This window comes from Pezoporus occidentalis, unplaced genomic scaffold (genome assembly GCF_034315485.1).
Source record: "Pezoporus occidentalis ecotype Australia unplaced genomic scaffold, CSIRO_AGI_Poc_V1 ctg37, whole genome shotgun sequence".
NCBI classification, from domain to species: Eukaryota; Metazoa; Chordata; class Aves; order Psittaciformes; family Psittacidae; genus Pezoporus; species Pezoporus occidentalis.
Genome location: NW_026915691.1, coordinates 3422960 through 3440380, shown reverse-complemented (window position 1 = coordinate 3440380; position 17421 = coordinate 3422960). Strand labels below are relative to the sequence as shown.

The 17421-nt window shown below is 47.2% G+C and overlaps 1 protein-coding gene across 2 annotated transcripts; it reads left to right on the top strand.

Moving 5' to 3' along the window:
- Positions 1–296: 296 nt before the first annotated feature.
- On the top strand, positions 297–17269 carry GGT5 (gamma-glutamyltransferase 5). Of its 2 annotated transcripts, XM_062631391.1 has the most exons (12): positions 297–677; positions 8209–8339; positions 9862–9951; positions 11064–11253; positions 11484–11641; positions 12074–12223; positions 12629–12762; positions 13348–13550; positions 13960–14051; positions 14457–14566; positions 15107–15214; positions 15415–17269. In XM_062631391.1, exons 1-12 carry the CDS (start codon positions 517–519, stop codon positions 15559–15561), a joined length of 1674 nt encoding a protein of 557 aa, XP_062487375.1. In that variant the 5' UTR covers positions 297–516; the 3' UTR covers positions 15562–17269. The 2 variants fall into 2 exon arrangements, with proteins under 2 accessions (XP_062487375.1, XP_062487376.1); XM_062631392.1 differs by lacking the exon at positions 9862–9951.
- The last annotated feature ends 152 nt before the right edge of the window (positions 17270–17421 follow it).

The window sequence follows — 17421 nt, the reverse complement described above, 5'->3', positions numbered from 1 at the left end:
TTTTACTTCTCTGAGTAGTCTTATGGAAAGAAAATTCCCCAACTTTGCAATCCCAGTGTAGGATTGATACAGTTTTCCCAGTGATTCACCATGTAGGCTGCCTTTGTTTGGTGATCTGCTCTATGGGGTAAGGATGTGAAGACAGGGAAGTTGTGTGAAGCCAATAAGCAGTGTAGAGATTTCACTTTAAAGTGCTCCAGCAGTGAATGTGTTAAACATTTTCATCAGAGCCTTAAAAAAAAAGACACGTGGTGGATATGCCTGAAAAAGTTTAGTTTACGAAAGAGAGTGAAAAGTTTCTCACGTGTAAGGGAGCAGGAAAGGAGTACTCTGCTTCCTTTTTAACAGCTTTTATTCTTTAAGCAAGTGTAATTCCCAGTGGCAGAGGGCAGAGCCCACTTCAGTGGGACCTCCCTCCAAACCCGCCGGGATCCTCTACTTCCACCCTGAGCAAAGCAGGCGCCTTCACAAAGGAGTAAAAGGCTCCCAGCTGCCTCTGGCAGCATTGGAATAGAGATGTCTACGGGGAAGGTCTGTTGTCTGGTGCTGCTGACCCTGGGGGTGCTGGCTGTGGTTGTTACACTTGTGGTCATCCTGACTCAACCCAGGTGTGGTCCTCAGCAGTACCTGCACGGCGCCGTGGCTGCTGACACTGAGACCTGCTCTGTCATCGGCCGGTATGTGCATGGATCGCTTGGGTTTGCGGGTTATCTGTTGTGTATGTCGTGGACTTGGACTGACAGGACACTACTAACCATGGGAGTGAGCTGGGTTTCTGCCCTGTCCCCACTTCTGGGGCTAAGCAACAGTGCTGCTCTCAGTGTTCTCCGTCTGCAGTGGAGCAGCTCAGAGAGCAGATGGAGCTCTGCCTCTGTGATTGTTGCTTATTTTCATTATCCCATGTCACAAAAATTTGCAGCACTGCAGCCCCATGGTCTTTTGGAAGGTACAAATATTTACAATATACAAATACAATGTTGTTTTTAAGTGGGAAGCAGGAAATGAACTGTTTACTTCATGGTGGTAAGTCTGTCAGATAAGTGGTTTAGGAATAAACTAAGGAAGAAGTGAAAGCAAGTAGAGAGCAGCAGCTGGGAGGGTAAGGGGGACTGGGCATCGCACCCTTTAGGGTGTGTGTTTAAGGACTGTAGCCTGCAGCAGGTGTGTCTGCTATGACAAAAGACACTGTATTGGAAAGCACAGAGCAAGTTTAATTGAAATTTGGCCAAGACAGTGTAACTACAAAAGACATACTTCCATCTCTTGGAAGGAAATATGTAGGTTTAAAAAATACTCTAGTTGTGCAAGTCATAAGACCTGTAGCAAGCTGTAGTGTAGCAATCTCCCTCTCAAACATTTTGTCTCCTATGTTATTAATTACTTCAGTGCTTAAATGCTTTTATGCATGAAAGTAGAAGGATGGAACTTCACAAGCTACATGCTGGATGCTCCAGCAACGGATGTGTGCTCTGAGCTGTGTGCTCTGCCTTGTGGCTGGATGAGTGAGGTAAGACATGGTGCCATTACACCATGCTTGCCATGTCACACGTGTGTTCATGCAATGATGTGTTGTCACAGCATTTCTGAGTAGTTGGAGAAAATGTACCGTGGCTGCACATGGGTTTATTTATGCTAAGCCGCAGGTTAGCTCTTCAGAGGGCAGAATAAGTATCTTTTAAGTCCGTATTAATGGAAATAGAGGAAAATACATTATTGGATTACTCAAAAGAATCTGCTGGGAAAACCACAGCACTTGTTCTGCAGCTATTGGAATTTACTTAAAGTATTGTAGAATCAGCTGGAAGGCACTGAAGTGAGAGCTACAGAAGTCTGTGATCAGGTGGACAACTGATAAGCTTTGGCTAGCTGGCTCCTGCTGTTGGGCTGTCATCTGTTTCCTTCTCTTCTCTCTGCAATACCTCAACCATTGCTGTATCTGTGCCTCCAGCACTTGCTGACAAGGTCCATTTGTGTCCCTGCAGTCTGATGGACCATCTTACATTTCCTACAAATAGTGATCTCCACAAAATTCTGCCCTTGCTCCAACTTCCCATCTCACATTTTTCCCCCTTTTCCCCAGCCTGGGGCATCTGCACATCACATCCTGATGTATCACGCTCCAAATGTATCAGCTGTCTCCCACAGCCCTTCCAAGCCCCCTGGATCTCCCCAGCCAGCACTATTCACCTTGGTTCTCTATACCACCCAGTGGTTAGCTCTGCTCCCCTATTGCTGCATGCTATCTGCTGCGTTTCCTGCTATCCTTTGCCTGCAGCCAGTCCTGGAAACCTGTGTGCTCATTTTCTGCTTGGAATGAACCAAGCTCCTGTGTTGTTCTCCCAGCTTGAGCTATCTGCTCATGTTCTTGCAATAGACCATAATAAAACTGTTCGTTTATGAAAATGTGCCTCTGCAACAGAGCTTGTGGTCAGAAGCTTTGTATGGTTGCCCTTTTTGTTGTCATTGGCATATTTCTCTCTTTGTCCTTACTGGCCCATAGTAGTGGCTGGAGGAAGCTTCCTACATGCTCTGTACTCAATGTGATCTTGTTAATTTCTCCCAGACATTTCTGTGCTGTTAGATCTGTATGTCTCATTTTAGTTCTTAGCTATTAGCACATGATAGTCACCACTAAATTAGTTCTCAAAGCAATATAAATAAGTATAAATGAGGAAGTCTAGCATGGCACTTGTACTTTCTGGATACCACATCACAGTCTCTGCCTTTCAGAGCAATCTGTCCTGCTCAGGGTGCTTCTTGCACTGACCTTCCATGTGACTGTGCAGGGGGAGGGCTTCCTTGAGCCTGATCCAAAGGTCTGGATGGGAGCATCAGGAACTGAGAAGCATATAGTGGCCTTCTCTCTAATCTTTGCTGAACAAGATTATAGCATCATATAGGAATTTTATCAGAGTTGTAGCAATAAAATCCACTTTCTCAGAGTAGTCTTAGCCATTAGACCCTGTTGTCCCCATGAGCTGCCACTTCATTTGCAATTTAATGCTAGAAAAAAAGCAAGAGCTGGGCAAAGTGAAGCATCCCTTGATGCATAGACCCAGCCTCTTTCTGCGCAGCCACTCAGCAGGTGGGTTTGAAATGACAACAGTGCTGTGGACTTCTGTTGTTCAAATATAATTAAACTCCCAAATCCATGAGTCTTAGGAGAGAGGAAGCAAGATGAAAAGATTTATCTTGGGTTTTTCTGTTTCTTACTAAGCACTGGGTCACTCTTTTTCTGCAGTTACGCAGAAATCTGCAAGTTTTTGTACTGGCTGTTTGGACTTGGAATACTGTAGATTTGTGAAGTTATACAGCAATTATGAATGGTGAGATCCCCAGTGGCACAAGAGCTGGGACCTGTATTGCAGCTCCTGAGTCTCTGCTGAGCCGTTTGCTGCTGCTGCTGTCTTTCTTCTGCTTCATTGCTGCTCCATCCCCAGCTCTGTGACTTCTCCTTCCCACATGTACCCATCTCCTGTGTTGGTGTTTGAGTCTGTGCAGTCACTGCTTCTGGTCTTCTCATCCTACCATTGCACCATTACCCCACTGCTAAACTGCTCAACATTATGGGCTTTCTTCTGCCCTGATCCTACTCCAAAGCTCTGCCACCTCACTCCTCTCCCACCTCCTCTCTGTTTGAGACAGGACATGGCCACTCTCCTTGCTCATGGACCAGCCTGGGGAGCACTGAACACCAGGGATAAGAATTTCCTCATTTTTTCCATGTCCCAAAGCCATGGCTGTTATCAGATGCAGTTTTTTCAAGGAAGCTGTGCTAGCCTCTGCAGCTGGGGATTAGAACAGGCTCATTTCCACTATTATTGCTTAGAAATCACCAAAAATGGTTAATCCACTGATGACCACACATGTGCATTAAATTAGAGTGAATCGTTTGAACTGAAGGCAAGCTACACGTCTGGCTTTGTACTTGCACACTGCAGAGCCTCCTAACAGATTTTCTAGAGGAGTTTAAATCAAGTAAAATCAGGTAAATGAGCAAATTTTCTCAGTCTAATTTTTTCTGTAATTGCTGAGTGTTTTTAGTGGAAGCATATGGCCTCCAGCGCTGTGGGAAAGAAATGAGGTTTGGTGGCTTCAGTCTATCAAAGCTGGAACCAAATGAAAACCACATGTTGTAACTGAACCTGTGAGCCTGCCTGCCTGCTGACAAGAGCAGGAGACATTGCAGCCAGTCCCTTCAGGCACAGCACAGGGTGATCCAGCAGTGCTGGTTCGTCCTTGCTGTTCCCTGCTGACCCTGCAGATGCTCTATCTGCTGGGACCCTGCAGCCACCCCTTTTATCCTACAAATCCCCCCAGATCCCAGGAATCTGCAGGGGATGCTCAGAGTACCTCCACTGCAGGATGGGCATGAACCAAATCACACTGGTCCAGCACCTACTGTCTAAGCTTAAAGTAGCACCTGGTCTCTGACCTACTTACAGATTTTATTCTTTAATTAAAAAATGTTGTTTCTTTTACAAAAAAAGGCAAAAAAAAAAAAAAAAGCAAAAAAAAAGCAACCCAAACCACATGCTCTGTGAGTTGTCTTTAACAGCAATGAAATTCCTGGGGCATTACATGATACAGTGTTGGTTTAAGATGCTGCTGTTTAAGACAGAGTCTTTGAGTGCTTTCCTAATAGAACTTCCAGTTGAACTTCTCCAGAATAACAGAACTGGACCTCTTGCCCAAAGAGCAATCTGTTTTTTAACAAGGGGGAGGGTGGTTTGGGAGAAGCACCTCAGGGCCCATGTGTTTCCCTTACTGGTAGTTCAGCTGTGAAGGAAGGGTCAGTAAAAGAAGTGTGTGGCTCTGTAATTCTTTAGTCCAAACAGGAGATGGGGGACAGCCCCTGTTTGGTGCTCTTCTTCTTTAGTTATGCTCAGCTGTCATCTTCAGGTTTGGGTTTTCCAGCTCTGGAACTGGTGTTTGTAAATTCTGGATGGTGTAAGGTTCGACTTTCTGAAATCTTTATGCAGCTCTGGCTCTCTGCAGGAAGTGAGCAATCTCAAGAACCCTCCGGTGTGTCAGCATGCTTGTTGGCAGGTCCTGTGCTAGAATTGCCCTTAGCCAACTGTGCCCAATATTCAGTGCTGAACAAGGCTGGCTCTTCTGCTGTGAATGGTTTTCCTACTAGAGACTGGGAGCTGAGAGCAATATTGTGCAGTTATCTGGTCCAGACAGGGGCCCTGTGCTGGAAGATAACTTGTTTCTGGGTGAAGTGAAACACTTCTTTGGTGAAGAGGGATTGGAGGCTAAAAGGAGAGTCAGAGTTTTTATCACAAGGACGTGCATTTGGTATGAAAGGCCTCCTCAGTATTTTGTCCTCATGTCAAGAAGACGTGAGGAGACAGGAGCTGATTGCCCTGGCAGTGAGTAGTACCCAAACCCACCTTTACCTTAGCATCTTTACCTCCTGGCAATGGAAGAAGCTTTTTCCATCAGCCACACAAAAAGCTTTATATTCCCTACAGATGCGCTGTTTGAGCTCTGCCATGCACTGCTCTGCATCTGTTTGTTTTCCAGCTGGCAGAAGCAAAAGCCAGCATAGGTCCAGGGAGAGATTTAGGAAAAGTGCTTATTCCCACTGATGGGATTCACTGCAGCGAGGTGCAGCACCAAGGAGCAGCAGCCAAGAATCAAGTTGCCGCTGTGCTGGTTACAGAGCAGGAGCAATAAAGCCTTCTGAGGAATACACAGTGCCAGTGTTGGGGGCATGACCCCTCTGAAAACAATTGGGTGGATTAACACCCTGGAGTAATCACTGCTCATCAAGAAACACTTGCTTTGCCTCCACCGTGCCAGGCAGGATGTGTGGTGAAAGTCCTCCTCCCACTTGTTCCTTGATGCTCTCAGGAAATCTGTGTGCCTTTTGCCAATGGCAGTAACTGTCCATGTCTCAGCTCCTTGGAGAGGTTTTGTGCTCTCTCTAGCAGGTAAATACACCTTTTCTGCTGAGACTTAGACCTCATTTGTCCTCCCTGATCTCAGTGGAAGCCAAAGGCACAGCTACAAACTGGAGTTCACACGGCTTGTGTTATCCTGGCTCTGTGTCTAACTGGGAGTTTTGGAGGGCAGGAGCATAGAGAAGGTCATGCTCAGAAACCCTCGGGTTTGTATGCTTTGTGAGTGTGCACTACATTTGCAGTAGTTAAAGGTTATTTAGTCCACAGTGTTGCCTTTAGAAACAAATACTTGGAAGCAAAAATATCTCGGCATCATCCAGAAACAGGCCATTTAAGTGTATGAATGTTAATCTATAAATCGGTAACTGTGGCCACCCTTTAGGACATGCTAAGTTAATGCAGTTCCAGTGCAGAGCATTCTGGCTTGGTGCAAATCAGTGGGGAGAGAGGGAAAAACTCATCTTTCAGAGCAGTTAGCCAACCATCAGCAGATGACACAAGAAGGGGTGAGGATCTTCATCAGGGAGTCCTCCTTCAGGCACAAGCATTGCTGGGGACATGGTGTATGGCACCCACTTCAGAGGGAATGTGGCTGGGAAGTTGAGTGAGAATCATCTGATGCTTTTCAGGCTTTGGGAAAATGTGTCTGATGTTCCATGTTAAGGGCTTCGTACATTGCATTGAAATGAATACTAACAGTCTTGCAATTTCTTTTGAAAGTTGTTTTTTCACTGCAGATTACCTCAGAACGCTGGTTTTCCCAGGCACAAGGCTTTGTACATAGGCCAGGGTCTCTGCGGAGCACTGTCCTGGGCCAGCATCGTGGTCCTTCTGCCCTGTTTCCCCAACTTTTAACATGCTGTCTGGGCCTTCTGCAGGGTCACTTACTTCCTAAGGGAAGCCCTCGTGTCCTTCCCTTCTATTGTTAACATTTAAAAAGCTGCAGTTTCAGGAAAACACCACCCAGGGACATTCATGTGGTGAGACTCTTACCCCTGCTTCGAGGAGACGGATGGGTGAGCCTGAGCCTCAGTCTCCATTTTCAGAGCTACAGCCAGGGATCTCTGGAGACTAAAAGCCATGCAGACACCAAACAGGAAGCCTGGTGATGTCCCACTTGTCCATTTCCTTACAGGCAATGGTTCCAAAGGTGCTCAACTTAGAGAAACAAAGGAAAGCCACAATCAGTGTGCCTGCCGGCAGCATCCTGTTCCCAGCCCCAGCAGGTCCCACCAGCATCAATGGATGTAAAATAAACAGCAGTCCCTATGTGCACGCTGTGTTCCATCACAGCTGCTGGGAGCAGTTGCACGGCAATTAATGAACTATTCCACTTTTCCTTCTGGCTTATTATATCAGTAATATCCCAATTCAGTCAGAAAACTTCCTAGCAAATACCAGTGCTGGCTACGGGCAGGCTGTGCAAGGAAACCCTACCCCAGCTCATTTCCACAGCAAGGAAATGATTCCATGTCCTTCCACTGCAAGGAAATGATTCAGCTGTGCTTGAGGGAAGTATTTGCTAAGACATGTTTCTCTAGCACAAGCTCATGAGGCTGCCTTAATGCCAGTTTATTCTTTGATGTGCCTGTGCCTAGGTAGAAAGAGTTGAGGTTTGCTTTTCCTACTTGGTTTTTTGATGCTTGTTTTGGCTTTGGGGATACAGGGAGGGAGTGAGATGTCTGTGCTAAGATCACATAAGTACAGGAAGTCACATTGTAGAAGCAATGAAGTGAGGCCTGAATTTTGTGCTAATTCACATGTAAAGTCTCAGGAGTTTGCTTTTCATGTGGACCCATGGTTCCTGCTTCAGTGTCCCTGTCCTGTTGACCAGCATAGTCCTTTTTATTGGAAACGGTAGCTGGAGAGCTAGAAACCAGTTATTTGGGTCCCAGCATGTGGAAAGCTGTCTCCTCTGCTGAGAGTGTTCTCCTCCACGTCTGGGAGCTCCTTGCTGTCTCTTTTTGACAGGAGCATTGGTGAGTGTCTGCAGCTCGCTCCCATTACTCTTTGCCCAGAGGAAGACCAGCCTCACACAGGTCTGGCCCCTACCTGCCCTTTAGCCCTGCAGACTCCCCCTTCTTTTCCACTAATTTTGATTTCTCACTCCCACGGGGGAAGGTGCCTTCCTGTGCTCTCACCCCCCACACTGCTGCCAGTAGCTTTCTCCAGCTGCTAGGTACTCTTGTCAAGCAGGGGCTGCTTTTCAGGTGCCCCAGGGAGACATTTTCGTGTGGCTCCTCCATTCTGTCATTCCTGGATTTTAATGTTACCCTTTTCCCCTCTCTTTTTACCACAGGGACATCCTCAAAAGTGGAGGCTCAGCTGTGGATGCTGCCATCGCTGCCTTGATCTGCACCTCAGTGATGAACCCTCAGAGTTCAGGCCTGGGTGGTGGGGTTGTATTTACCATCTATAATGCCAGCAAAGGTATGGGCCAGCCCCGTCTCCCTTGCAGACACACAGCTGCCATGGAAACGTCAGAATCCTTCATGTTCTCGCAGAGCAATTTTTTGAATATAAAAGTTGCATTCTCTGATCACAAACTTTTCTTAACCCAAACATCCATTACAGGGAGTGCATCTTCTTTTTGCAGCAAGAACATGGCAGGGGTGCAAGGAGCTTTGGATGTAAAATGAACTGACTGCCTCGCTTTACCCTACAAAGGAATCCTAAATTACATTTCAAAGTCATATAGCTGACAGTGCAGCAAGGTGTGAGTGGTGCTGAGCTGCTGCTGGGGTTCCATGGAGGCAGGTGGGAGCAGGGTGAGGTGTGTGCAGCAATGTGGAGGGGTTGAGGGCTCACTTGAGCCCTTGGGCTGGGACTACAGGGCCCATTCTGCCCTCGCTGGTGGGGGTGGGACTCCCCAAAGCATTGGCGAGACTTTCTGACCCAAGAGATGCGTTCTCATTTCAGAAATCTCAATGTAGCAATGGTCAGGGCCTGCTGGGAGCCTTTCTGTGCTTGGCTTAACTCCTAGTGTTGTGATCTTGCGTCTATGTTTTTAATGTTGGAGGTTTTTAATTGTCTTGGCTCCCCAAAGGCCCCCGAGCTTATTGGTCTAAACAGTAAAATCAACAATGGACACAGTAACAATGCTGTGGTTTTAAAAGTACTGCCAAGGAGCCTCACAGATTCATGGGTCTGGAAGTGCTTGTGTGGCTCTTACACAATAGCATCATTTGGCAAAACACCTGTATTGTTCTTTTTTCCTTTTTGGCAGATCCATGTCCCTTTGTCCCCTACCAACAGTCCTTTTCTGCTACCTGTAGTATCCTGCTGCACAGAGCTGCACATGGCCATGGACAGCTCAGGTGCTTGGTAAGCTAGGTAGCTCTGTGGGCTCCTGCAGCACAGCTGCCTCTGTGCACTGTGGTAGAAAAACAGAAATACAAGGCAGAGAAAGAGGTGAAATAACACCTGAAGTACAACGGGCATTGGGTTTTTTTTCTGTTCAAGCTTTCTGATACATAGAGGATCTTTGGGTGTCTCCATTCTGCTTATAAACATGATGGATGTACCTCACCATCCCTTGCAAAATGGCCCAATAATGAGCATAAGGCTCACGTTATGTCTGACATGTCCCACATGTAGAGGAAGTCAGGAACCTGCAAATCAGATGTGAAGCAGCACATCCCAACCCATGTCTCAGGCCCAAGAGCTCTGAGGGGACCTCAACTGGCTGGAGACAGGCTCTGGCCTTGTCCCTGTACCTTTGTTGCCTCCAGGCAGGCACTGCTGTGCTGTAACTAAAATCATGGATGCAAATGACTGTGCTGACCACAGCCTGTCCCTGCAGTGTGCATGGCCCGTTGGCAAAGGGCTCCAAAGCAGTTCAACCCCATGGGCTCTGGCCTTGTGGCCTGTGCCGTGCCCACAGCTTGCTGAGAAGTGATGTTCACCCGCTCCAGGAGGACAACGTTATGTATTTCCCCCCTTTCCTTCCTAGGAACAGTCGAGGTGATCAACGCCCGTGAGACGGTCCCACAAGAGTTTCCGCACAACTTATTGTCCGGCTGTGCTGCTGGTTTCCCTCTTGGTAAGGACACAGAGTGGGCCATGAGGGCTGTGTCGCAGAGCTCGGGGGGGACACCTAAGACCTTGCTGACCCCATGTGAAGCTCTGTTTAATTGATTGTTCACATCCTGGGTCTTCCTTCCTTACTTTTGCAAAAGTAAGAAAAATGCTAGGTCCATAAAATGCCTGTTACGTAGCATTGGCAACCTGACCAGCAGGGAGGGTGGGGAGCACCACAGGAGGAGAAATGGGAATGTAACATTATAACTTCATAGGAAGTCTGCATTTGAAGACCAGCTTTCCCAAAGCGCTCATTTCCCAGCAGTTCCTATGGAGAAAACTGTGTCAATAGCACCTCTGACTTCCTGGAAATGAAAAAAAATCAATCTAGTGTGGCTGCCCATGTCCTCACATTGGGGAAGCAACCTGGCAGCATCAGGAGTGGAACTGCTAGGCTCTAGCTTAGCTCAGCTAGCTCTTTGCCACCTTACTCCCATCCCAGGAAGCTCCATGTCCATCTGCTACTACTGGTTTGGCAGCAGGCACTTGCACAGCACATCTTGGATCTCTCCACATTTCCTGCTGCATTCATTCTCCTCCCTTAGCACATTTTCTTCCAGGGTGTGCCCTAGCTGCTGGAGGAGATGTTCTGTTCTTCTCCTTGAAAGACGAAAAGGACTCAGGAACAGCTCTGGTTGGAAGGGACAGTTGGCAGTCTCTGCTCCATCTCCTGCTCAAAGCAGGGGGATGTCAGAGCTGGCTCAGGCTGCTCAGGGCCTTGTTCTGGCACAGTTTTTACCTTTTTCCAAGGATGGACAATTTAACAGCTTCACTTGCTCTAGCAAGTGAACTTGACCAGGCTCCTTGTAGTGCTGTTTCTTTTATGTCCAGCTCCCATTTCTCTTGCTGCAACATTGTGCTTTCACTGTGCTCCTTGGAGTCTGGCTCGGGCTTCTCTATACCCCTTCTATTAGGAGGTAGAAGAATGTATGAACAGAAGAAGATCGACAGTGAAAAAAACAAGCCTGCTTTTAGAAGTCTCAGTTGCCTCTACAAATCCACACTTCCCTTGGAGTGCTTTCAGGGAGGTGAAACCTCAGGGCTGTTACTGTGTGACACTTGCTCTGCTTTCAGGTCCCAGCTGGATTGCTGTGCCAGGAGAACTCCGGGGGTATGAAGCAGCCCATAAGCGATACGGCCGCTTACCATGGAAAGCCCTGTTTGAACCAACCATCAAGGTCCTTTCAGAGCCACTTGTCATTTCCCCAGTTATGGAGAAGTTTATTCATCACCCAGCCTTTGCCAGTCTAGGAAAAAGCCTGTGGTAAGACCCACAGATTAAATTGCAGTGTGAGGACCACTGCTCCCTCAGCATCAGACCCTTCCTCTGGCATGCTGACTTGGAGCACAGGCTGCTGCTCAGTGAATGCTTGCTATGGGGAGGGAGGGAACAGAACTGGGTTTTTAAAAGACATCATTGGGTAGGAAAAAGGGATGGGTGCTGAGGACAGAGTAAGCATGTGCTGAAAACTGATGGATGTTTTTCTTTAATAGCCCACTACTTTGTGATGGTCAGAGGTTTTTGAAGCATGGAGAGACCTTCAGGTGGCCAGCGCTGCAGCAGACACTGAGGGTTGTAGCAGAAAACGGAGCTACAGCATTTTATGAGGGACAGATAGGAAAGGCCCTGGTGGAGGACATTAGGAAAGCTGGTAGGTACCAGATGTAGTTAATACTAACAGACAAGCGTTTTCCCAGCAGCTGGCTAACATTGAGTCAGCATGAGGGGAGAGCCAACATGTGCCATTCACTTGCCACTTGGGATGGTAGCTGGCATGGGAAGGGGCCACCTTTCCCCAGTTCTTATAACTCGGGCATAGAAGCAGGACTAAAAGCTGCAGCTCTGGCATTCACCCACAGTGCTCATGCACTGGCCTGCCCAACTTAGGCTTTGTGGTGTCCTGGATTTTGGTGGTAGGTGAGGACACATGAAGACGGTGCTGTGCTTGGTGGAAGATATTTGGGAGCATACAGAAATGGTTCTTTAGAAGCTTTACCAAGGCTCTGGTGTAGCCAGCCCATAGTAGGTAGATGGTAGAAGATAATGTGCTAATGACAGCTACCCATCTGGTTTTCTGTTGAAGGGTCCAGCCTGTCACTGGAGGACCTTAAGGCATACAAAGCAGAGGTGTCCTCAGCTCTGAACATTACCCTGAACAACCACACCACAGTGTTTTCTCCTGGACCACCCATGGGAGGTGCTGTGCTCATGCTCATCCTCAAGATACTGGAAGGTAAAGTCATAAGGGAAAGCAAATAAAAAATGGTTTGCAAAGTGTTGCTCTAGAGCAGTAGCGAAGTCCTGGGCAGAAATGGAGCTGGTGAGCGATAATGGGTCCAAAACAGCAGCATGACCGTGCTGTACAGTGGGATGATGAACTGGCTCCTTTTTACCATGTGTCAGCATCACCACAGCTGCTGCAAAGGCCAGAGGACACACAATTTTTCCAAGGCTTCAAGGATTAAGTCACAGCAGAAGTTAGTACTAGGTTGCCTCTGTATCCACATCCTGCTAAAGCACAGGGAAAACTTGATAAGACCTGGGATGGCAAAAGGAGGTGCCTTTCAATTTTGTATTTAGAGTTCTTAAAAAACCTATTGCCTTGACTCTAACAAAATTATTTCATCCTGCTCTATAGAGTATAAGCTCCATGAAGCATCACTGGCAACCCCTGAGGAGAGGGTAGAAACCTACCATCGCATTGCAGAGGCCCTGAAGTTTGGCAACATGCTAAAATCCAGCATGCGTGACCCAGCCTTTTCTGAAGCTCTGGTAAGCTGGCATGGTACAAAGGGGCAGCGACAGACACCCACAGCACTGACAGCTTCTTCTACACTGCTGCTTGACAGAGAAGGAGCAGGGAAATCCCATCGCCTGCTTTTCTTTTTCAAAACCTGCATCATCACCAGCTCATTTTAGCCTATGTGTTTAGGCTTCAGGCAGGCTGCCTATCCTGTCTGCCAACACACAGTACCAAGCAATGTGCTGTCCTGCTTTGCAGTCACAGAAGGAAAGAAACTACTCAGAACTGCTAGGCAAGAGCACTGCAGCTCAGTTGACCACGGCAGAGGCAGGATTAGGCCATTTACTCTGTCTGCAGTTTCTGTTCAGCCATAGGCTGGTGCTCACTTGCCTGATGAGGGGTGTGCATATGCTCTTGCCAGTGTTGACGGGCCTCAGTACTGAGCTTGCTTTGCTTTCTGTGTTGAGAGTGGCCTGGGGATTCAGGCTGGATCTGAATGCTTCAGGTCCCCAAGCTCAGACTATTGGGGCTGAATGCCCCAGGCTTCCCTATGCCTAAAGACCCTGTGCCTGTCCTTTTATGACTCAAGCTATGTGTCCTTGCTGTCATTGCAGAAGACTGTGGGGCGCATGCTGTCTGACGAGCTTGCTGAGCTCGCCAGACAGCGAATAGATGCCCGTGGTGACCACCCACTTACCCATTACAACCTGTTGGAGCCCACCTACAGCCACAGATACAAAAGCAAGGGCACAAGTCACGTCTCTGTGCTTGCTGCAGATGGCAGTGCTGTGTCCGCCACCAGCACCATCAACTACCCGTGAGTAGCCAGGGGGCTGGTAATTGTGTCACAGGCCACGTGTCAGGTTCACGGGGTACCTGCAAGACTGTTTACCAGAAATGCAAAGCCCTTGGGCTTCGCTGGTGTAGGCAGTCTTCACTTGTGAACAGCTTTTCCATATGACAGGAAAGGTCTTTGAGAATCACCTCAATACTGTAACAACTTGCTGAGCTCTGTGGAGTTTCTGTGGATTGGGCAAATCCCCGTGTGCACTAGTGACAGGGAGCTCATCTCTGGCACCAGCACAGCAGCACCTTTTGGACACCCCATGTGGGGCAATTCTGGGTTGGGAAGAGATAGTGATAACCCACAGGGCACCTTGGGTCAGTTAATGTCATCCACAACAGCAGAGCACCGGGCACTGAAAGGCTTCCTCTCTCCCCTGCAGGTTTGGCTCTTTTGTGTATTCTAACCAAACTGGGATCATTCTAAACAATGAACTTGCTGATTTCTGCATAGGAAACAAAAGCATTAAACCAGGTGAGTATTAGCACCCCCAATATAAAACACAGGGCAGGAGATGGATATGCAGACTGTGTATCCCCTGGGTCTGCCAAGAAAGAGAACATCAACACTGATGGCAGGATTGCTGCTCACAGTTCCTCAGCTGACTTGAATATACTGTAGTAAGACCTGAATACTTGTGGTCTTATTGAATACATACCAAGAGGTGCTGCCTATTTAGCCTGTGCTATTAAGGTCCAGTTTCTGTGAGATAGGGTCTGGTCACAAGCACACTCGTTTCTCTGAAAGACTTGAGCTTGAGGAATGAGCAGCAGCTCATTTCCTTGGGAAATGCAAGAAGAGTGGGGCAGCTAAACTCGTGTGTCTCTCCAGCCCCCTTAAGAGCTACATTACAGAAACAATACTCTGCTTCTGCTCTAGGAGAGAAGCCTCCCTCAGCAATGGTGCCTTCCATTCTCATCTCCAAGACAGGAGACATGCTGGTGATTGGAGGAGCAGGTGGAAGCTGGATTGTCAGTGCTACTAGTATGGTGAGTGAACAGGTACTGCAGAGGAGTACCTTCCACTGCACAAGGGGAGCACAACCTGTCCTGAACAAAAGGAATTACTTTGCTGCTGAAGTCTAACAAACATCTTGTTCAGATATCAAGAAAATACAGGTAAGGCCACAAGAGGAAAAAGAGAAGTGTTTTTACTTCAACTTTCTTAACCTGGAGAGAAGCAGGGGAAGGAGTCCCTGCTAGCACCTGAGCTGAATACAGAAAGAACAATTGTCAGTATAAAGATATAAGATCCATCAGTAGATATTGAATTCAAGGACAGCACTTTGGCTCAGGGAAAGCATTCTGGGAAACATCATTATGTGCTCTGTTATTCTAGCAGGATTCGTGGTTGAGTGGTGGTTGAGTCCTGGTTCAGTGCAGCTCCTTTTACAGCCCAGGTTTGCCCCATCCTGCAGGCAGGATTTACAATAGAGCTGCTCTGGCCTAACACCAGTGCAGAGGCTGGCAGAATGGGACCCAGGTTTTTATTCAATATCTGTAGTCAGGGTGGCATTCATTTCCTTGCAGGCAATTATAAACAAGCTGTGGTTTGGCTACGACTTGGAACATGCTATTTCAGCTCCCATCATGCATACTGAAGGTGAGAGTATCCTGTTTGAGGACCACTTCAATGAGGTGAGTGGCCTTGTTTGGAGAACTTCTCCTTTTGGTGAGAAGGACCCTGCTTCTGTAACTCTCCTGAAAAATCCTGGTTGCTTAAATCCCACTTTCTCAACCTGACCCCATGTACACATCCTTCATTTTTACACCTGGCAATGCTAAGACCTCAGGTTTCTGCCCCATTCACTCCATTTCCTCTTCTCTCCCCCTTACAGGAGGTTAGAAGCAGTCTGCTGAGAAGAGGACATAAGGAAAATAAAGTTAATTTTGCAATGAATGTTGTGCAGGGAATTTCCAAGGAAGGAAAATGCATCTCTGCTTACTCTGATAAAAGGAAGATGGGGAAGTCAGCTGGATATTAGCATGAAATGCCATCACAGCTCACAAAACTACAGGAGATAACTAGATTCAGAATGTACTTTGGCTTGGACATGCCAGTATTGCCTGTTCCCATCAGGATGCCTCCGAGAGCATGGGTAAAACTTGTGCTTAAACCCAGTTCCAGAGAATGCAAGTCACCCTCAGGCAATGCAACAGGTCAGCCAGCCTTGTTTAGAGCTACACCCTCCCTCACTTATCTGATACATGGAAAAATGTATTTCTTGAGCATGTCAGCTATTCAGAGTAAGATAATACAAAATGGGAAAGGAAAACTGGTCCAAGCCTCACTGAGAACACTGTGATGGCCCAGATGTATCTTCCATTCCTGTTGGAGAGTCCCAGTTAAGGGTAGGATTGGTTTCTTTCAGGCTGTTGCCACAATAATTATTATTGTGACTCAGCAATGTGAATTAAGTAGCTATTCTGGTTATGAGGATTAGGAGCAGTGTCTGTAGGGTCTGAACTGTAAAATCGTTAAGTAAGTGTCCAGGCTTAGAGGGTGGGTTTGGAAAGGGAAGAGAGTAAAACCCCACACTCTTCCTCTTTGGTTCCTTACCCAAAGAAGCCCAATTTTTCCCAAAGGAGGCAGATGAAATTGGCTCACCATAGCTCACATCTGCTGTCCTACTACACTCTTGCTTTGGGGTTGCAAAGGACCCACAAGCTTAGAGTAACTGTGCCAAAGCATCCTTCAACCCTGCCCATTGGTGACTTTGAGAATAAGCTTCCTATTGGACAATGTGTGTTCCCTGGGGTGGACAGGCTTCAGCTCAGCTCCCTGGGGGCACCTCTCCCTGTGGCGAGAGGAGTCCCAGATCATGCCAGTTCTCCCTCCACATGCCAGCAGAAGTCATTTGGGCAGGCAGGTGAGGCCTGCAGTGGAAGAGCTGTTACTTTGGGAAGCTTTAGAACTTTCTTCAACATGCAAGGGATATGTGCCCAGAAGCCTTGTTTGTAGTCATGAGCTCAGCCTTGCCAGGCAAACACTAGGGCTTGCTGAGAAGTGATGCAGCACTACCAAGCATTACCACAATGCTTTTCTCCTGTAGTCTAAGGACATGCTCCAACTCCCTGTTACCACAGCTAGTCTCTAGGCAGAACTTATACACTGTCTTAAAAGAGCTATTAGAAAGAGGGGAATCCTCTGGAGGAGAGAACAGAACTCATGTGGCTGGACACAAAAGGTCTTTTGCAGTTATTTCATAACTTTACTTTGCTCAAAATGGCCAAGAATCAAACATTAAAAAAAAAAAAAAAAAAAAAAAAAAAAAAAAAAAACCTAAAAAATAACCCCAAAACCAACCTCCCAAAAGCTTTTCTCAAATACCAGGGACAACTTCCCATGACTCCCAACAACTCCATCTTCTGAAAGCTGATGAGCTGTACTTCCCTATGGGCACAGACAATATTGTATGTGTGTTCCTGAAATTGAAGCCAAATCAGAGCAAGGCACTAGCAGAGGCCTCCCCTGTGTGTTTTAGTTCTTATCTCACACATAGCCCATGATATTCCTAGTACCCAAGCAAACAAAATCCCTCTGTAAACACCATAACAAGTACTTGTGCACATACTCTTAAAAACCAAACAAGGCCACGCACAAACCCACTTGCAAACAAGGCCAGATAGGTTTGAAGTCTACATTCTTAGCCACAGTCTGTCCAATAAAGCCATTGACTTGTTGGAATCTCAGCCTTCACTTGCTCTTTAATGATGTGCTGAGTCAAGCTGACTAGAGCCAGACACGTTTTCCTTCAGAAGTTGTACACTAAGGACTATAGCATGACTGCAGCTTGTATAAGAATGGATTCTGATGTATGAGCTTAATGAGAGGGAATTCTGAG

Bases quoted from the DNA above. Each gene is read 5' to 3' on its own strand.
- GGT5 (XM_062631391.1), top strand. From the start codon at position 517: ATGTCTACGGGGAAGGTCTGTTGTCTGGTGCTGCTGACCCTGGGGGTG. The intron at 11,254-11,483 runs GTAAGACCCACA...TTTCTTTAATAG, and splicing joins AGTCTAGGAAAAAGCCTGTG to CCCACTACTTTGTGATGGTC. The intron at 11,642-12,073 runs GTAGGTACCAGA...TTTCTGTTGAAG, and splicing joins GGAGGACATTAGGAAAGCTG to GGTCCAGCCTGTCACTGGAG.